The sequence below is a fragment of the Tetrahymena thermophila genome (assembly GCF_000189635.1).
Source record: "Tetrahymena thermophila SB210 genomic scaffold scf_8254422, whole genome shotgun sequence".
Taxonomy (NCBI): Eukaryota; Ciliophora; class Oligohymenophorea; order Hymenostomatida; family Tetrahymenidae; genus Tetrahymena; species Tetrahymena thermophila.
The window spans coordinates 208,136-224,315 of record NW_002476204.1 but is presented as its reverse complement, the minus strand read 5'-3'; the positions used below and the strand labels follow the sequence as shown (position 1 = coordinate 224,315).

The 16,180-nt window shown below is 22.0% G+C and overlaps 5 protein-coding genes across 5 annotated transcripts; 4 read left to right on the top strand and 1 right to left on the bottom strand. All coding sequences in view use genetic code 6, as the record gives it.

Annotated features, from left to right (window-relative positions):
- Positions 1-204: 204 nt before the first annotated feature.
- TTHERM_00691670 (B-box zinc finger protein) lies at positions 205-2,244 on the bottom strand (the record flags this gene model as incomplete). Its single annotated transcript, XM_001032132.2, has 5 exons — positions 1,969-2,244; positions 1,467-1,883; positions 968-1,383; positions 453-854; positions 205-394 (listed from the first exon to the last, which is right to left on the bottom strand). Exons 1-5 carry the CDS (start codon positions 2,149-2,151, stop codon positions 205-207), a joined length of 1,608 nt encoding a protein of 535 aa, XP_001032132.2. The 5' UTR covers positions 2,152-2,244.
- Positions 2,245-3,441: 1,197 nt separating this feature from the next.
- On the top strand, positions 3,442-3,936 carry TTHERM_000691669 (hypothetical protein; the record flags this gene model as incomplete). Its single annotated transcript, XM_012799828.1, has 1 exon — positions 3,442-3,936. The coding sequence occupies one exon, from the start codon at positions 3,442-3,444 to the stop codon at positions 3,934-3,936; it is 495 nt and encodes a 164-aa protein (XP_012655282.1).
- Positions 3,937-4,799: 863 nt separating this feature from the next.
- TTHERM_00691650 (hypothetical protein) lies at positions 4,800-8,114 on the top strand (the record flags this gene model as incomplete). Its single annotated transcript, XM_001032130.2, has 7 exons — positions 4,800-5,067; positions 5,314-5,487; positions 5,675-6,411; positions 6,504-6,649; positions 6,706-7,327; positions 7,379-7,975; positions 8,031-8,114. The coding sequence occupies 7 exons, from the start codon at positions 4,800-4,802 to the stop codon at positions 8,112-8,114; spliced, it is 2,628 nt and encodes an 875-aa protein (XP_001032130.2).
- A 1,192-nt stretch (positions 8,115-9,306) lies between these two features.
- On the top strand, positions 9,307-12,028 carry TTHERM_00691640 (hypothetical protein; the record flags this gene model as incomplete). The annotated part of the gene is made up of 5 exons (XM_001032129.2): positions 9,307-9,361; positions 9,426-9,594; positions 9,708-10,647; positions 10,866-11,776; positions 11,833-12,028. The coding sequence occupies 5 exons, from the start codon at positions 9,307-9,309 to the stop codon at positions 12,026-12,028; spliced, it is 2,271 nt and encodes a 756-aa protein (XP_001032129.2).
- A 431-nt stretch (positions 12,029-12,459) lies between these two features.
- On the top strand, positions 12,460-13,123 carry TTHERM_000691639 (hypothetical protein). Its single transcript, XM_012799827.1, has one exon. It carries the CDS (start codon positions 12,468-12,470, stop codon positions 12,927-12,929), a length of 462 nt encoding a protein of 153 aa, XP_012655281.1. The 5' UTR covers positions 12,460-12,467; the 3' UTR covers positions 12,930-13,123.
- Positions 13,124-16,180: the final 3,057 nt, after the last annotated feature.

The following is a 16,180-nucleotide window of genomic DNA, read 5'->3' as shown; positions in this document are numbered from 1 at the left end:
ACAACAAAAAGCATTTTATTTATATAAAAACTTTATCTACATACAAATTATTTTTATTGAATATTTTTAAATATTTTTTTTAATTTTTACAAAGTTCTCTTTTATGAATTATTTATTTTTTTATATATTTAATGCGCTTTAAAGACAGGACAATTTTATTTTAAAATTAAAATTGATCTAAGTGAATTAAGTCACTAAGCAGTATCAAGCTCCTTCCGATGATGTAGCACCATTATTCATAATACCAATAGTTTGTAAAGTTGATTGACCTTTAATCTAATTTCTAGATGTATTGTTATTAACTACGAAATTTGACATTGAAACATTCTTGTCTTTTGCACTAGAATTCTTATTATTACCTAAGATCTAACTTCTAAATTATGAACTTGGGTTACTAAATTTTAAAGAAATGAGTTTTTAAATAAGATTTTGATATGAAATATTTTATTTACCCCCTTAATACATTACTTTAATTTTCATTTGGATCTTGCTGATTTTATTTATTCTAGCTACTTTGTACATTATTTTCACTTGTAATTTTAATAGGTTAAGCATCCATATGAATATCAGAGCTTATCTCTTCTATTTAGTATTTATCAGCACTTATAATTTTATTTCTCAGCTAACTATGTCTTGACCATGCTTTTAGGTACTCAGCTGGGTTAAGAACATTTTATTAATATTTTAAAAATGATTCAATCCATTAAATTTGATCATATTATCTTTTTAATTCAAGCTAGTCACCTATTAAAATACACATTTTTTCTTTTGTCTTTTATTGCAATAACTTTAGGCCATCTTCTAAAAGTTTGTATATTCTATCTTCTATATTTTTTGATTTAGAGCTTACATCCCTAAGAAGTAATATATAAAGTTAAATTAAATAAAAGTAAATATAATAATGCAACGGTTTATATCTTTTTATCATTTGTTGCACTTTATATTGACTTAAATAAAAATATTTTACTTTATTTTTTGATCTATATTAGTTAAATGGTCAGTGAGTTCGTTTTTGCGCTTTTCTAATTAAGGATCTAAAACTTTTGATTCGTGTAGTGCCTTTTTATAAGCATCTGATATTCTTAAAAGCTAGTGTGCAGCAGGTTCACCTTGACTATGAGAGCCTTGAATTTTACAATAAACACATAAAGCCTCATGACAAATCATACAATACAGTTCTAATTTAGTACCTTGATGATCACTAACCTTACAATTACCAAAACTTTTTTCTTTTTTTGATATCTCAATTGTATGATGCTTTTAATTAAATGTTTGCTAATTATTATTGTGAATATCAAAATTGCAGTCATGACAAAAGTAAGCATCGTCATTTTTACAGTAGAATTTAGCTTTGTTTGAGCATTAGTTGTCGCAAGTTAGTGGCTTTTATTTCAAAAAAGTTTGTATTAAAATAAATTTTCTTGAATAACTAAAATTAATATTATATTATCCATCTTAAATTTTACCTGCAAGTCCTTTTCCTTGCTATCATCGAATTCAAATTTTATCTGATACATTGGCAGAACTTATTCTTTATCAAAAAGGACATATCTATGCAAGAAAACACTTCCTTATTAATCATTGGCTTCATCATAAAGATATAAACTATCAAAATTGCTGTTTTTGTCTTTTAAGTAATCTCTACTTTATATTTCCTCTTTGCGATAAGGTATACATTAGGATCTACCAACTGCAATTTTAAACATAATCACAGTATGCTATTTTTTAGATTCGCTATTATCTCTCAACTCAATATATCCTGTTGGGAAAACATGACCTTTTTAGGGATCTTTAAATTCAAAACCCTTGTAGCACATTTCATCAATTTTTTGCGATTATTCCAATTCTTCGTAATCTATCCATGATTCAAGGATAAGTCTATTCTTAAAATAATTAATAAAATATTTTTTAGGAAACCCATTTATGAAGTTTTGAAAGAGAAGGGAACTAATTATTAAATATACTTACTTAGTTATGCTTCTAAAATTAAAACTATAAAGATTGATTGTTGATAGCTTTAATATCTTTAATAACAGCAGAAATAGATCCTAATCCAAGTTAGAGATCATATTCTAGTTAAATCCACTCGCTAGATCCTTCACCTACTTAAGGGAATTTCTTTAAAAAGAAGTTTTCTTATTATAAATTCATTTTATCGCTTTAAAAATTGCTAAAAGAAAATACAATCAAACAAAATTAATATTTTTATTTTTTTGATCGTTTATATTTTTAATTAAGGGCGTAAATAAGTAAAATCTAAAATACATTTAATCTTCAATTAATAATATCACAATTTTTCTATCAATTTCTTTATCGATCGTTTATTTTAACAGAAAAAGGGGCGATGAAGTTCTAATAAATAAAAATTATTAGAAAAATTCTCAAAGAATTAATTATAAAGAATATTTGTACACATAAATATTTTATTTTCATTACATGATTCATTATTGATCAAATTTTTTAATAAAGAAATTTTTATGGACAAAATTTAATAATCAATAATTTATTTTATAAATCAAAGGAATGTAAGCTTACATCAATTCAAAGTAAAAAATTTTGTTCAAACATATTTATGAAAATAACTCACTCAATTAATTATTTTTATTAATAGTTTTTATAATTTTTTTGTTATTTTGATTATTAAAAAATAATAATTTTTACTTAACTAAATCTGAAATAAAATATAAAATACATTACTTATTTATTTATTTTCAATCATCACATACTATTAAAAATCCAATAAAGCATGACAGAATTAATTATCCTATTTAGAGTTGATAGCTGCTACTTTAAATATACCCATTATTTGCTTAAGAATAACAACTCAGATATATAGAAAACCAAAATACTAATTGCTGCAACCAAATCAATCTGATACGAATTTACTAAAAACTCTATATTAGCCAAACAGATACTACAAAGAAGTTCAAAATAAAAAACAAAGCATATTGCAATGTTGTATCGTCTTAAGTTTCATTAATTTAGTATTCAATAATTACTATCACATTTAGATATATAGAAACCATAAACCCAATTTTTTATAGAAATTGATGACTGATGAATTACAAAAGCAAGAGAGCAACAACTGAAGCTACTAAAATAATGCTAATTTTGTAGTAAGATTCATTATAAATATCTGGGTTAAATATCTTAAAATAATTAAATACTTAAGTTTAAGGAATTAAAAATGATAATAGCAAAACCTTTAAATCCTTCTTTACCTACATTCTTTATAGAATTTAACTTGTAAAATAATTATTCTTTCTATTTCTGTATTCTTAAAACTTAAGCTAAATAGAATTTTATCCTTGAGTATGCATCAAATCTATAATATCCTTTCCATTTTATGATTCATGATTCATATACCAATAAAGTGTTGTTTCTTTTATACTGCTTGAAAGACTAATAACTATATTGAATCCTGCTAGGCAGATTCCAATAATGATAAATGTTTTATTTTCAAACGAAGAGCTTAGATAAAATTAGGAAATAACATAAGAGAGTTACAAATAATTTGTTAAGTTAAAGTATTCGCGGTCATATGATATTTCATCCAAGTACAAAGGGTATATAATAGTGGAAATAGGTAAAGTAAATCCTAATGCGTAACACTAATAATTATATTTTTGCATATAAATTACTAATGATGCAATGAAAGATCCCTCTGCTAGAAAAATAACTAATCTTCTGCTCACTTTATAACTAAATATCATTAAAAATAGTATGCTTGCGCTAATTCCTATTAATAATTATACTGTAGAATCCATAAACATGTCATCACTATATTAAAAAATGACATTGTAGTTATTTATTAGATTTTAGCTAGTAACATAAATTAAAAAAGGAACTTTAGCAAATCCTATAATACACATCCATATCGTTAAAATATAGCTAGGCTTATTGCTATAAAATGAACGAATAGTTCTATTATATTGAAACATTTTAACTTTTTTGTTTTATATCAAAAATAATAGAAATATCTTATTTTTTATTTAAAATTTGTTTTGATCTATTTTTTTTTTAATAATCTCTCTATTGAAATAAATACTATCTATTTTCTCCTATATATACAAGTAAAAAATATTCTAATAAAAAAAATATCACCTTAACAATATATGTATGAATGGTCTCAACATTGAATTTTTTGCCAATAGAGAGTAGGAACAGGTATTAAAGATACATAAACATTTTTTAAAACAAAATATTCACAACAAAATTTTAGTTTATTGAAATTTATATTTAAAATTTTTGTATCAATGATTAAGAATTAATTAATTAAATTAATCTTTTTTAAATAAAAAAAATTAAGCATTTTAACTCATTCAAATATTTAAAATATTATTTTATATTTAATTAGCATTTTATTGAAGATTAAAAATCATTTAAAAACAACTTATCAATTTCATAATAACTTATTTGAAAATCTGAGAAAAATAAATTTAAATCATTCAAAATAAACTTTGATTTGGTTAAATTAATTAAGCATTTTTAGAAATCATTTAAATTAATAAATCATTTTTTTTTTATAATACATTTATTTTAATTTTTTTAAAGATATTATTGTAACTTATTTTATTTTATATATTTATTCTAGCTCTAATATATGCAAATGATAGCTATGCTTGCATGAATGCATAAAAATATAATTTACTTTATTAACATTAATTATTGGAAATGAATAAAAATTATAATTGAAATGTTGTTTCGAATAAGTTAAATATTTTAAAGGAAAATTAATTATCAAATTATATAGTTTCAATAATTAATTAACTAATAAAAGGACTTAACAAAATTTTGTAATGAGTACTCTAGGAAATACTCAAGGAAATGCAGTCGTTGATTTTGAAGCTGCAAACAAAGTTTTGCAGATGTTTGAATCTGAGTATACCGAGCAACTTGGCGATAGGAAAGCAAGTTCAATCATTAGATTTTGCAAAGAAAGATCAGATGGATTTTATTATTAAGAAATTGAAGCTCTTTGCAAAATGGTAGAGTATGCCATTGCAGATTTAAAAAAAGGAGTTGTTGAAATGACTGCAGCCATTTAAAAGTTATGCGAAACATCAAGTAACCCCTTCAAAAAAACAAAAGCCAGTGATGAACTTAAATATGTTCCTATTTTACCATAGTTTTTAAATACATTCAGGCAAGCATTTTAATTAAATTATGATAAATTATTAGATTTGAAAATACGTTAATGAATGCAGTTTGTTTATTTAAATTGGGAGTCATACTTTTAGTATGAAAAAAGCCTATCAACTAAACCTCGTTGATTTAAAAGCAATAAATATATATTTTATTTAGAACTAAAAGCTCATTATAATAAATTCAAATTGTAATTAATTAATAGACCTTTGCTTTATAACACTCACGCTGAAGAGAAAATAATACTGAACGAAGAAGTTACTGAAAGTTTGAGATACAGTGCTATTATTTTCTTAAGGAACTTTTCAGATGAAGGAATAGATACCATACTCTAAGCTGAAAGTAAGTTGCATTTTCTGAAGTTATTATGATTTAATCGAAGCAATACAAATAACCCATAATCAATTAATAGAAAGTCTAATTTAAGCATTTTCATTTTGAAATCATTAAAAATCAAATAAATATAACCAACAAAAAAAGATATTTATTATATAATATTAAAATAATTCATGTTTATTTTAATTTAAAGAAAATTTTGAAAAGGCCAAGATGCAAGGATATGAGCCAAGTCCACTCTAAAAGCTTCTGAATGAAGGCTCTAAAAATTTGAGAGCTATCAATAAATCAGATGTTATTGAAGATATTATATTCACTATGCAATATTACTAGAAAAATTACGAATATCTTTTACCTTTATTAGATTTAATTTCTAATTGTATTATGTTTAAAGATTTAGCTTAAAAGTTTTGTAATTTCGGAATATTAAAAGATATAATATATGTCATTTTTGACTGTGATGATTTCCGTTCTTACATTGTAAAAAGCTGCTTCGAAATTATATGGAATGCAATTGAGGCTGTTGGAATCAGCTCTATTTAGTTGTTTGCAGCTGAGGATATAATTACATAGTTGAAACGTGTTTTCGAAGATTTGATGCGTAACGGCTATAAATTAGAAGATAAGTGTCTTCGTAATGAGCTTTTAATCTTAATTAACTACTTACTTAGTGATGAAAAGGCTCTTTAATATTTTGATGAGCGTAGCACTATGCCTAACGTAAGCTCTCCAACTACATTTATAGATACTCTTTTAGTTTATGCAACTGTTGACGAAATAGAGTTTTACAATGATAAGATCCTTACCAATAATCATCGTGCCTTCTATTCAACAACAAGTGAAGATTTAGAATTCAAAAAGCTCATATGGAGTGGATTGTTAACAGCTATTTAATCAGGAAATTAATCAATATTGGAAACCATTAAAGATGTAATTTTTTTATTTTAAAAAATATAACCAAATAGATTATTTTTTTAGAAAATTTAAATAAAATGATCAATAATTAATAATTATTATATTAGAGTGCTTTTATTTACTCATTATTACTTTACATTGATCCTTTAAACGACAGTTATGCAGTTAATCGCTGGTCGAATCCTTAGCTAAAAGAAATTCAACTTCATTGCTTAACTATATTATCAAGTGTTATCATTTATATGAAAGAAGAGTAAAATTAAAAATTTTTATAGTGGAAATTTACTTAAATTTTTTAATGAATTCAAGTTTTGCTGAAAAAAACGGATTATTCTACTTGACAAAATTCTTAACAAATCAAGATGATCCTGAAAAAAGAGAAAAATGCTTAAGAGTATTCAACAATGCTTCCTTATTTGATGAGCCTTATAAGCTTAAAATAACAGATGAAGGAGTTATGGATAATTTGATTGAATTCTTACAAAATGAAAATGATAACCCTTTGGATATAAAAGAACTTTGTTTTTCTATTATTTCTAATTTATGCATAAATTGCAACAAAAATAAAAAACTATTCAGATAAAAGGGAGGTGTTGATATGATTGTCAATGCCTTGAAAGATCCCAATCTGGGTATTTCAGCTCGTTATGCTTTATATGCAGTTTCCATTCTTGACTGTTTATGGAACTCAATTTTAGGAAACAGAAAAAGTGAAAGTGTTTTCTTAGATAATGAAGGCTTATTTGTACTTCTTGAGTTCTTAGAAGTATGTGATGACATGCATAAAAAAATGGCCCTCAGTTGTCTTTCTTATTTAATTGAAAATCCAAAAGCAACTCCCTACTTTTGTGATTGGAACTCAGGGAAAACTATGATAAATGCAACTTAATTGCTTATAAAAATATACAATAAAGAAGACAATAGATTTTAAGTAATTAAATAAATTTTATTAAATAAACAAACATGTTTTATAATAATCTAGGTTAAATATGATGATGGTATTATTGTGAACAAAAACAGACCTTTAAATCCAATGACAGCTCCTAAAAAAAAACAAGATGAATTTTAACTATTAATGGAAGAGAAAAAAGTAGTAAATGAGTTCGAAAATGGAACTCAAGGAAATAATTAAACTAGTAAGAGAGGGTAAAGTGCAAAAGGGTTTGCAAGACTTAAAGAAGCCCTTCTTGCAGCTGACAGTGAGTCAGAAGCTGGTACTGAAGCTTATTTAGTAAGAAAAATAAAAGAAAAAGTTGAATAATATGACTTAAGAGCAATTATATTTGCTATTTTATATAGAACAGGATTTGATAAAAATGAGCTTCTTCCTGATGAGAAGTAAAAAATAGAAGTAATTTAAATGTACCCTCACTTTAAAATGGGAGAGATATGGTCAGATATCTAATTCGAATTGGAAGAAGAAGTAAAATTTACGTTTTGCAAATCTTTAACTTCAGATTATACATACGAAAATAATACTTAGGGAATAAAACCTACTTCTGATGATATGCACTGGATGAGAACTGCTATCGAAGAGTTTGAAGAATAAGTATTAAATTGTATAAATACACAGAGCTTGGTAATAAATTAAAAATAAAATGAATAATTTTAATGGATTATTTAAATAATAATAGATCTCAAGAGAGCATAAAAAATCATAAGAAGAAGAATTAAATAAATTTTACGATATAATAAGGAGTAATAAAGTACACAAATGAATATATATATATATCTAAATCAATGTTTAGATAGTAATTAATTATTTTTTTCTCTAATTTATAGTGTATTTTATAAAATTTAGCTAAAAATATTCATTTACAAGAAATAAAATTCATATAGATAAAACAATAATTATTTATAAAATATCTGCTAATGCTAATGTATATTTTGAAATAAGAAGCATTAATTTGTAATAAAACTTTGAATGGATATTACAAACTCAAAAAAAATCTTTATTAAATTTTATATCTTGCAATAAATTTTTTAATTTACGAAACTATCATAAACTAAATTTTTTGGGGTTAAAGTTATTCTAAAAGACTTAATTATCATTAAAGAAATAAAAATAATTAGGTAATAAAACTTTAAACTCGAAATAATTAAGAAAATTATTTATTTCATTTAGTATTATATAACTTTCAAACTTTAAAAGTAAATATTTTGGATTTAATTTAGAATGGACCATATAATATTTTTCTGATAACGTATTTTATTAAATAAGGAATTAAAATATTAAATTATTTTCAAAAATTAATTTATAAATTAAAATTAATTATGAAAAATATTATCTATTTATTTTTTTATTTACCTATTTATTATTTTTTAATTTAAAAAAAAATTATTTTTATCTGAATAATTAAAGCATATATATAATATTTTGCTAAAAAATTATTTTATCATTCAAATAATCATTTGTAATAATTAAATTAATAGTTTTATAACTTAATTATGTATAAGAATAATATTTATTTGTTTGTTTTCTTTTATAAAATAGTTTTGAATTTAATTGATTTTAATATTTAGTAAAAAATTTTTAGATTCTTATTGAAAAAATTATTAATTGGTTTCAATATAAAAAATATGGCTATGATTTGGTTTTTAATTTACCTTCATGGTCTAATGATCAATAATTTGATATCAAAATGATGCTTGTTAAATTTTATTAAATGTAAATTTTAGATATTGAATATTTTTTAATATCTCAAAATCATCCAATCATTATTATTACTTGATTACTTTGGTACTTTATTTATGAAGATAAATCCAAATCATCAATTTTTGTAAAATATACTCAAAATATAATAATAAATATAACATAATAAATCATATTCATTTTCAATATATTAGGAATTAATTTTAGGTTTTTACAGACTAAAGTAGTTTTTATAGCTCTATAGCAACTCAATATAAATGGCGCATAAAACTCTATCGCCAGCTTCATCTCCTTTATATAAATATAATAGAAGTAGGTTTATAATTTTGAAATATTTGAGCTAAAATCGTAATATAAATTCATTATTAAAACTAAGATAAGGATGCTAGACTTGAACGAATGCCTTTCGATTAAACTTCAAAATATTTAGATTCTTTGTTTGCTGAAGAAAAAGATTAGGCTTTAAACTCATAATTTTAAAATCATGCAAGAGATTAATATAAATGCTTTTGCTAGATATGCTTGAAAAAAAACCCTAATTTATAGTAATTCATTAAATATCTTATTATGATTAAAATTAAAGTGGAAAGCATTTATGGCATTCATATATAAAATCAATAAGAGTTTAATCAATAATATTTTTTATTTATAACAATAGAGAAAGCTCACCTAATAAGACGACTAAATCATTTTATACAAGTTAAGCATCTCCTTTTAGATACACTCATTAGAGTTTTCATTAGTAGAATTTATAAGCAAGTAATGGTTTTAATACAGGCGAAGCAAATTTAAATTTAGAATAGTTTGGAAAGCAGAATGAAACAGGAGCTGATGTTGGTATTAATAACAACTACACTGACAGCTCTCCGTCTAAAAACCACGATACAGATTTAAATTTTATTTTAAAAAGATTGGTACCTCCTTAAAGAGTTTAAAGAACTCTGAGGGTATTTATACCCGAAACAGTATTATTTTGGAATGGTGAAGCCAAGTTGCTAGTTCATACAAATTACAAAGACAATCAGTTAAAGTTTATAAAGCAAAAAGAAAAATTATAGTTAAATGAAATTCGTAAATTTTTTAATGAAAGGAGAACTAAATATAGATAACTAGTTGAGTAAAAGCTGGAAGAAATGAGAATCTTTGGTCCAAATGAAGCTCGTTTTATTAAAAGACCTTAAGAAATTAAACTATTTGACACTTCTAACTCTACACCAACTAATAAAAATGATAATACAGGAACAAATTAAAAAGATTAAACGAAATTTAGTCATGTTAAAAAATCTAAATTAGCACCTCCAACTTCTGGGGATTCCTCTAAAAACTCTGCTTCACCATATTCAGTTAAATAAAATTAAGCTTCGATGGGGATGAATGACTCATAAGTAAAAAATGATGCGAAAAGATCTAAGTCAATTACAAATAGACCATCAGAGCTATAGCTAGGAGGATCAAATAGCACTAACAACTAGTCTTTTTAGACTATAGAAAATAAAGATGCCATAATATACAAACTTGATTCCTTTTCAAAGTACGATCAAGATCACACAACAGTCATAAATGAGTCAGACTTTCTTACTTTGATGATGAAAAGAAAAGTAAGTTTTTGTTAAATTATTATCTAATTTAAAGAGTGAATAACACTTAAAAGAAATTTTTCTTGTTTTTATTATAAGAACGAACAATCAAAAATAACAAATATTGAGAATTTGATTAGATATAATTAATGTGTATATTTGTAACAAATAATATTTTATTAAAGACTAAATTAATTACAGATTACACAATTTAATAAAAACCTTTAAATATAAAATAGATTGACCCTATTTGGTCTAATGTTCATTACATACAAAATATCATTAAGGTGAAAAAGAATAAATTTTAGTATCAGCATTACTTTTTTATCTAAGAAGAAGTTAAGGATGATGAACTATTTTACAGAGCATTCAAGGATATATAAATATTAAATGGAGAAATTAGTAGCGTCAGCTCAGAATTTGTTCCAATTGATGTAGAAGAGGAATTCGAAACAAAATTGATGTATGATCAGATAGTAGAATATTAAAAGTATATTACATGTAAAATATTTCACTTCCTTCAGACATTTCATAGTGTGACTTTGGAAACGCTAGAAACTGAGTGGCTTTAAGATGATACAGGTGCGTTGTATTTAATTAATTGTAAGAACATATCTTATATATCTTAAGGACGCACTTATATTACGACTGAAATGTACTATAAAAGAATTGAAGAAAAAGCAGAAAAGAAATTAAGGCTAAAAGAGGGCCTTGAAGAGAAATATAAAGACTACAGAAAAGAGGCCATATAAAAATTATCAGATGATATGATGAAAAACTACGAAGCTAAAAAAAAGAAGCTAGGAATTTTATAATAAAAAAAAACAAGAGAGGAAGTTGATATATCTGATGAAGTATTTTCAAAGATATACCCAGAAATAAAATTCAAACTTTCTGATCTATTGAAGACAGATGCCCCCATTAAAGTGTTATAATAAGAAATTTTAGGTGAAAAAAATATGACATTAAGAGAAAAAAACTAAATAAACAATTCTCAAATGTTTAGCAAGGTGTATCTTTCTCCTAGCAAATAAAAAGGATTTACAGAGCTAAATTCTTTGAACACTTCTTTTACAATGAGATAAACATTTTCAATAATGAATAGAACAAATCCTCCTCATAGAAGAATTTTTTCAGCTTCTAATAAAAGGTAAATAAATAGATACTTTAAATATTTTAGAATAAACAAAATATTTTTAATTTCAGAAATAATTTAGGTTATGATTAGCAACATTCTAATACTAAAGATGGTTTTTATACCACAGCTATAAATAATTTAATAGAAAACAGTCCCACAATACAAGTTGTAAAATCATAAGCGATTTCAACTTCAACTACTAAAAAATGGTTAAAAGTAAAGAAAAAAACTTTACCCTACTATTTATTTTGTTCTTCTTAGTGAAAAAAAGTTCTAAATATAAATTAATAACAAATAATAAAAATATTAACGCGCTAAAAAATATAAAAGTATTTTTAATATATATCAATCTATCTTAAATCTCTTATATATATATGTAAATAAATTATCCTCAATTTTAATTTCAATAAAATATTTTTATAGTATTCTTTCTTTCTATGTAATTTAAATAAAACTGCTAAAAAATGGTTAAAATGTTTTTTCCTATTATGCATTTTGTTCTTAATGAAAAAAGCTTTAAATATAAATGAATAATATATATAATAATAAAAGTATTAACAATATAAAAGTAATTTAAGCTACTCATTTCATTTTTTAATATATATCAATCTATTTTAAATAACCTATATATATGTTCTCAACTTTATTTTTTAAAGACGTAAAATAAAATACTTTTAATTACTTAAATTATGCAAGAAACCCAATGAATTTTTATAAGATTTAAATTCATTAAATAATACAAAATAAAAAAATGAGCACTACTTTTTAGAAATAAAATCTCAATATTCAAAATATTAAATAAACAGTCAAATATATAATGGAAACATAAGTTCCTTTGTATATTGGATTTGAGTTAAGATCATAGTAAAAACAAATTAAATACTTCTCATCTACATATGAGAAAGTCTAAATAAAAATTAATAATATATTTTAGGAATATGGACCTATAAATGTACAGGATTCTGTTTTAAGTAAAATCTACGAAGGGATAGTAGATATTAAAAGAGTAAAAAATAAGTCAATTATGATTTTTAAAGATATAGTTGATGCTGAATTTATAAAGCTATATTATGTTCCTCACTAAATAGAAGAACTATCTATATTTAAAAGTACTGATAAAGATTTAAATATAATAATCATACAATTTAATGATTCTTCATCATGACTTAAAAACTAATATCCACTTTTAATACAAGTATATATATATATATATTTAAAAATTATGTGTTTCGCAAAAAAAGTATTTTATTTATTAATTAATTACTAACTATTAATAATAAAGGTTTATTCCAAATAAATTCTAAAAAATCAAAAAAATTATTAAGTAAAAAAGAAGATTAATTTATTTTAATTTTTATATAATATGCCAGCTAATAAGATTTAATCTATAAACTAATAAATTAAATTGATATGTTTCATAAAAAAAAGTATTTTATTTCTTAAAATTGACAATTTATATAATCAGAATTTTTATTCAAAGTTCTAAAAAACCCTAGAAAATTCTGAAATAATTATTTGGTAAAAAAGAATATTAATTTATTTTATTCTTCAAATTTATGTGTTTTGTAAAAAAACAAAGTATTTTATTACTTATTAACTATAATATGAACTATTATTCTAAATTCTAAAAATCAAAAAAATAAGTCATTAACTATAATATGAACTATTATTCTAAATTCTAAAAATCAAAAAAAATAAGTCAGCTAATAAGATTTAAATTTTTAATTAATTAATTTAAAAATGATGTGTGTGTTTCATAAAAAAAAGTATTTTATTTATACCAGAAAATCTTCAATAATCATTTGGTAAAAAAGAATATTAATTTATTTTATTCCTTACTTAATATACCAGATAGATACATTTAATATTTTACATTATTACCATATCTATATACATTATGTTGAATTTCTCTAAAGTAATAAAATAATATGAATACTATTTTTACGTTATTATCAAAAGCTGTTTAGATCAAACTAAAAAAATATTTTTGAACATGTTTATAAACAAAAAAAACTAAGAAAAAGTAATTGATAATTATAATAGTATTTATTAATGCTTGATCAAAATTTCACAAAAAGATTTTCTAACTTTGATGAATCAATTAAGTGAATTAATTTTACATACTAATTTTTTTCTTTTTGAAAATAATGTGATTATAAAAAAAGATTCTAAAAAAAGGATGATACTATAGATAAACTATTCTTTTATTAGGTATTTATAAAATAGACAATTTAAAATTTAAATTTTTTTTTGATAAAATCTAATGGTTGCTTAATTTAAAATGAAATTTAATAAAAGTGTTTTATTTATATTAGTTTATTATTATAAAATTTAAAAAAAATTAATTATGTTTGCATAACAAATGGTTGTATGCATGCATATTTAGATTAATAATTAACTTTTTTAAAAATAAAAATATTTTAGATAAGAAAAAATAATTATATATAAAAGAATATATATTTAGATTATAAATAATACTTAATATATTTTCCTTCGCCGTGGTTAAATATTAATTCTTTATTATTACTTTTATTTCAAGGAAATTACGCATACATTATATTAAATTATTAAAAAAATTAGTGTTTTTTATTCAAATAATGTATTTGTACAGCTAGTAAAAATGAAATATAAATAAGGGACGGAGGGAGATAAATAATTTTGAAAATTTAAATATCATTATTTATTAAAAAATCTCGAAAAGTCGTTAGGTATTGAGTGTTGTAAATTTTAATAAATATCAGTAAATTAAAATTTTAATTATTTTATTTAATAAAAGTGGATGTACTTCAATCAAAGAAAAATAATTTTAATACACAATTATCATATGAAAGTGAAATATAGTGTTTTATATTCAAATTAAATTTAAGAAAAAATTCTTATAAATTTGAATAATATTTCAATTAATTTTATATGTAATACCTATTTAAAGTATCAATTAGCATTTATGTTTAAATCTTTACATTTTTTTATATTGAATTTTTTACAATCCAAATTATAAAAATCTATTTAGTTTGAACGAGGAAAAATAAATTATATTTAGCAATAAAAACCTTTTGAATTAGAGTAAAAATACTTAGTAAAGGAGTAATCTTTGAAATAAATATAATAATAAAGTTTTTAAAATGAATATTAAAATTGAAAATTCATGGTCGTTTTTAAATACAATAAATTTATTTTATTATTTATCCAAATAGAAATCAAACACAATATGAATTTCATAATTTATGAAAATTATACTTTTTTAATTCTAACCTTATATTTCGATTCTGGCGCACACCTCAGAATAACATAAATAATTTGTGTAAAATAAGTAAGCAATAATTATTACAAAAAGATATGGATTTTAAAATTGTCAAATTATTTAAATGCTTTCTATCCATAAAAAATAGGAAAATTTTTAGTAAAAAATTCTATGTAATATAATTTTAAAAAAACATTAACAAACAAATTATTTTATGAAAACACCAACAACAAAGAATATATTTATGCTTTATTAAGTATTTCTTACAAAATTTATTTGCAACGTTAACTATTTCTAGTGAATCAATACTTAATAATTGTTGTAATTAAATGCTAATTAAATGAATTTTGGATATAGAATATTATTTCAAAGTCAATTTGTTAATTAAATTTTATTTACTTAATTTTTATCCAATGAAAATGTATTTACAGTTTATAGACAAATTAAATGGTTGAAATATCTAAGCAATTATTAAATAACCATTCAATTTGTAAAAAAAGTAATTTTAACCACAAACATAATTAGCATAATAAAATTTATTTAATATATAAATAAAAACATCCCAATTAAATGAAAATATTTTAAATTGTTATATTTATTTATTAATAACAATTAAAGATTTTTACTTTTTTAAAGAGATTTAGTATTTCAATTTTTAAAAGCAAAGATAATATGCTAAAAATATCTATTTCTAACTCAATCAAATCAAGAAGTTTAAGGATGGATTTAAATAGTATTTTTGAATTAATTTAAGAAAAATATAAATTAAAAAAATGTGGTTATTAAAAGTTAAATTTCATTAAAGTTTATAGTAATGTTAATATTTATGGAAACATAATTTTTTACCATACCCTTCATAATAAATATATCTAACTTGAAAATATTCACAAAGCTTAAAATGTTTCTACAAATTGCCTGATAAATTAATCTATTTAAATTTAACCATTAAAATAAATCATACTCAGTAAGTGTATTATTTTTTTGCTAAAATTGATAGAAAGATTTCTTTCTTAAATGAAAAATAAAATAAAATTTATTTTTTTTAGAATTAAATCTATTTTTACTAATAAGTAAAATATTATGATAACAGATATATTGCTATAAATCAATCTTTCATACTTGTTTAATGACAAAGTTCTATCTCATAAATTTTATTTATTTTAAATTAACCACAA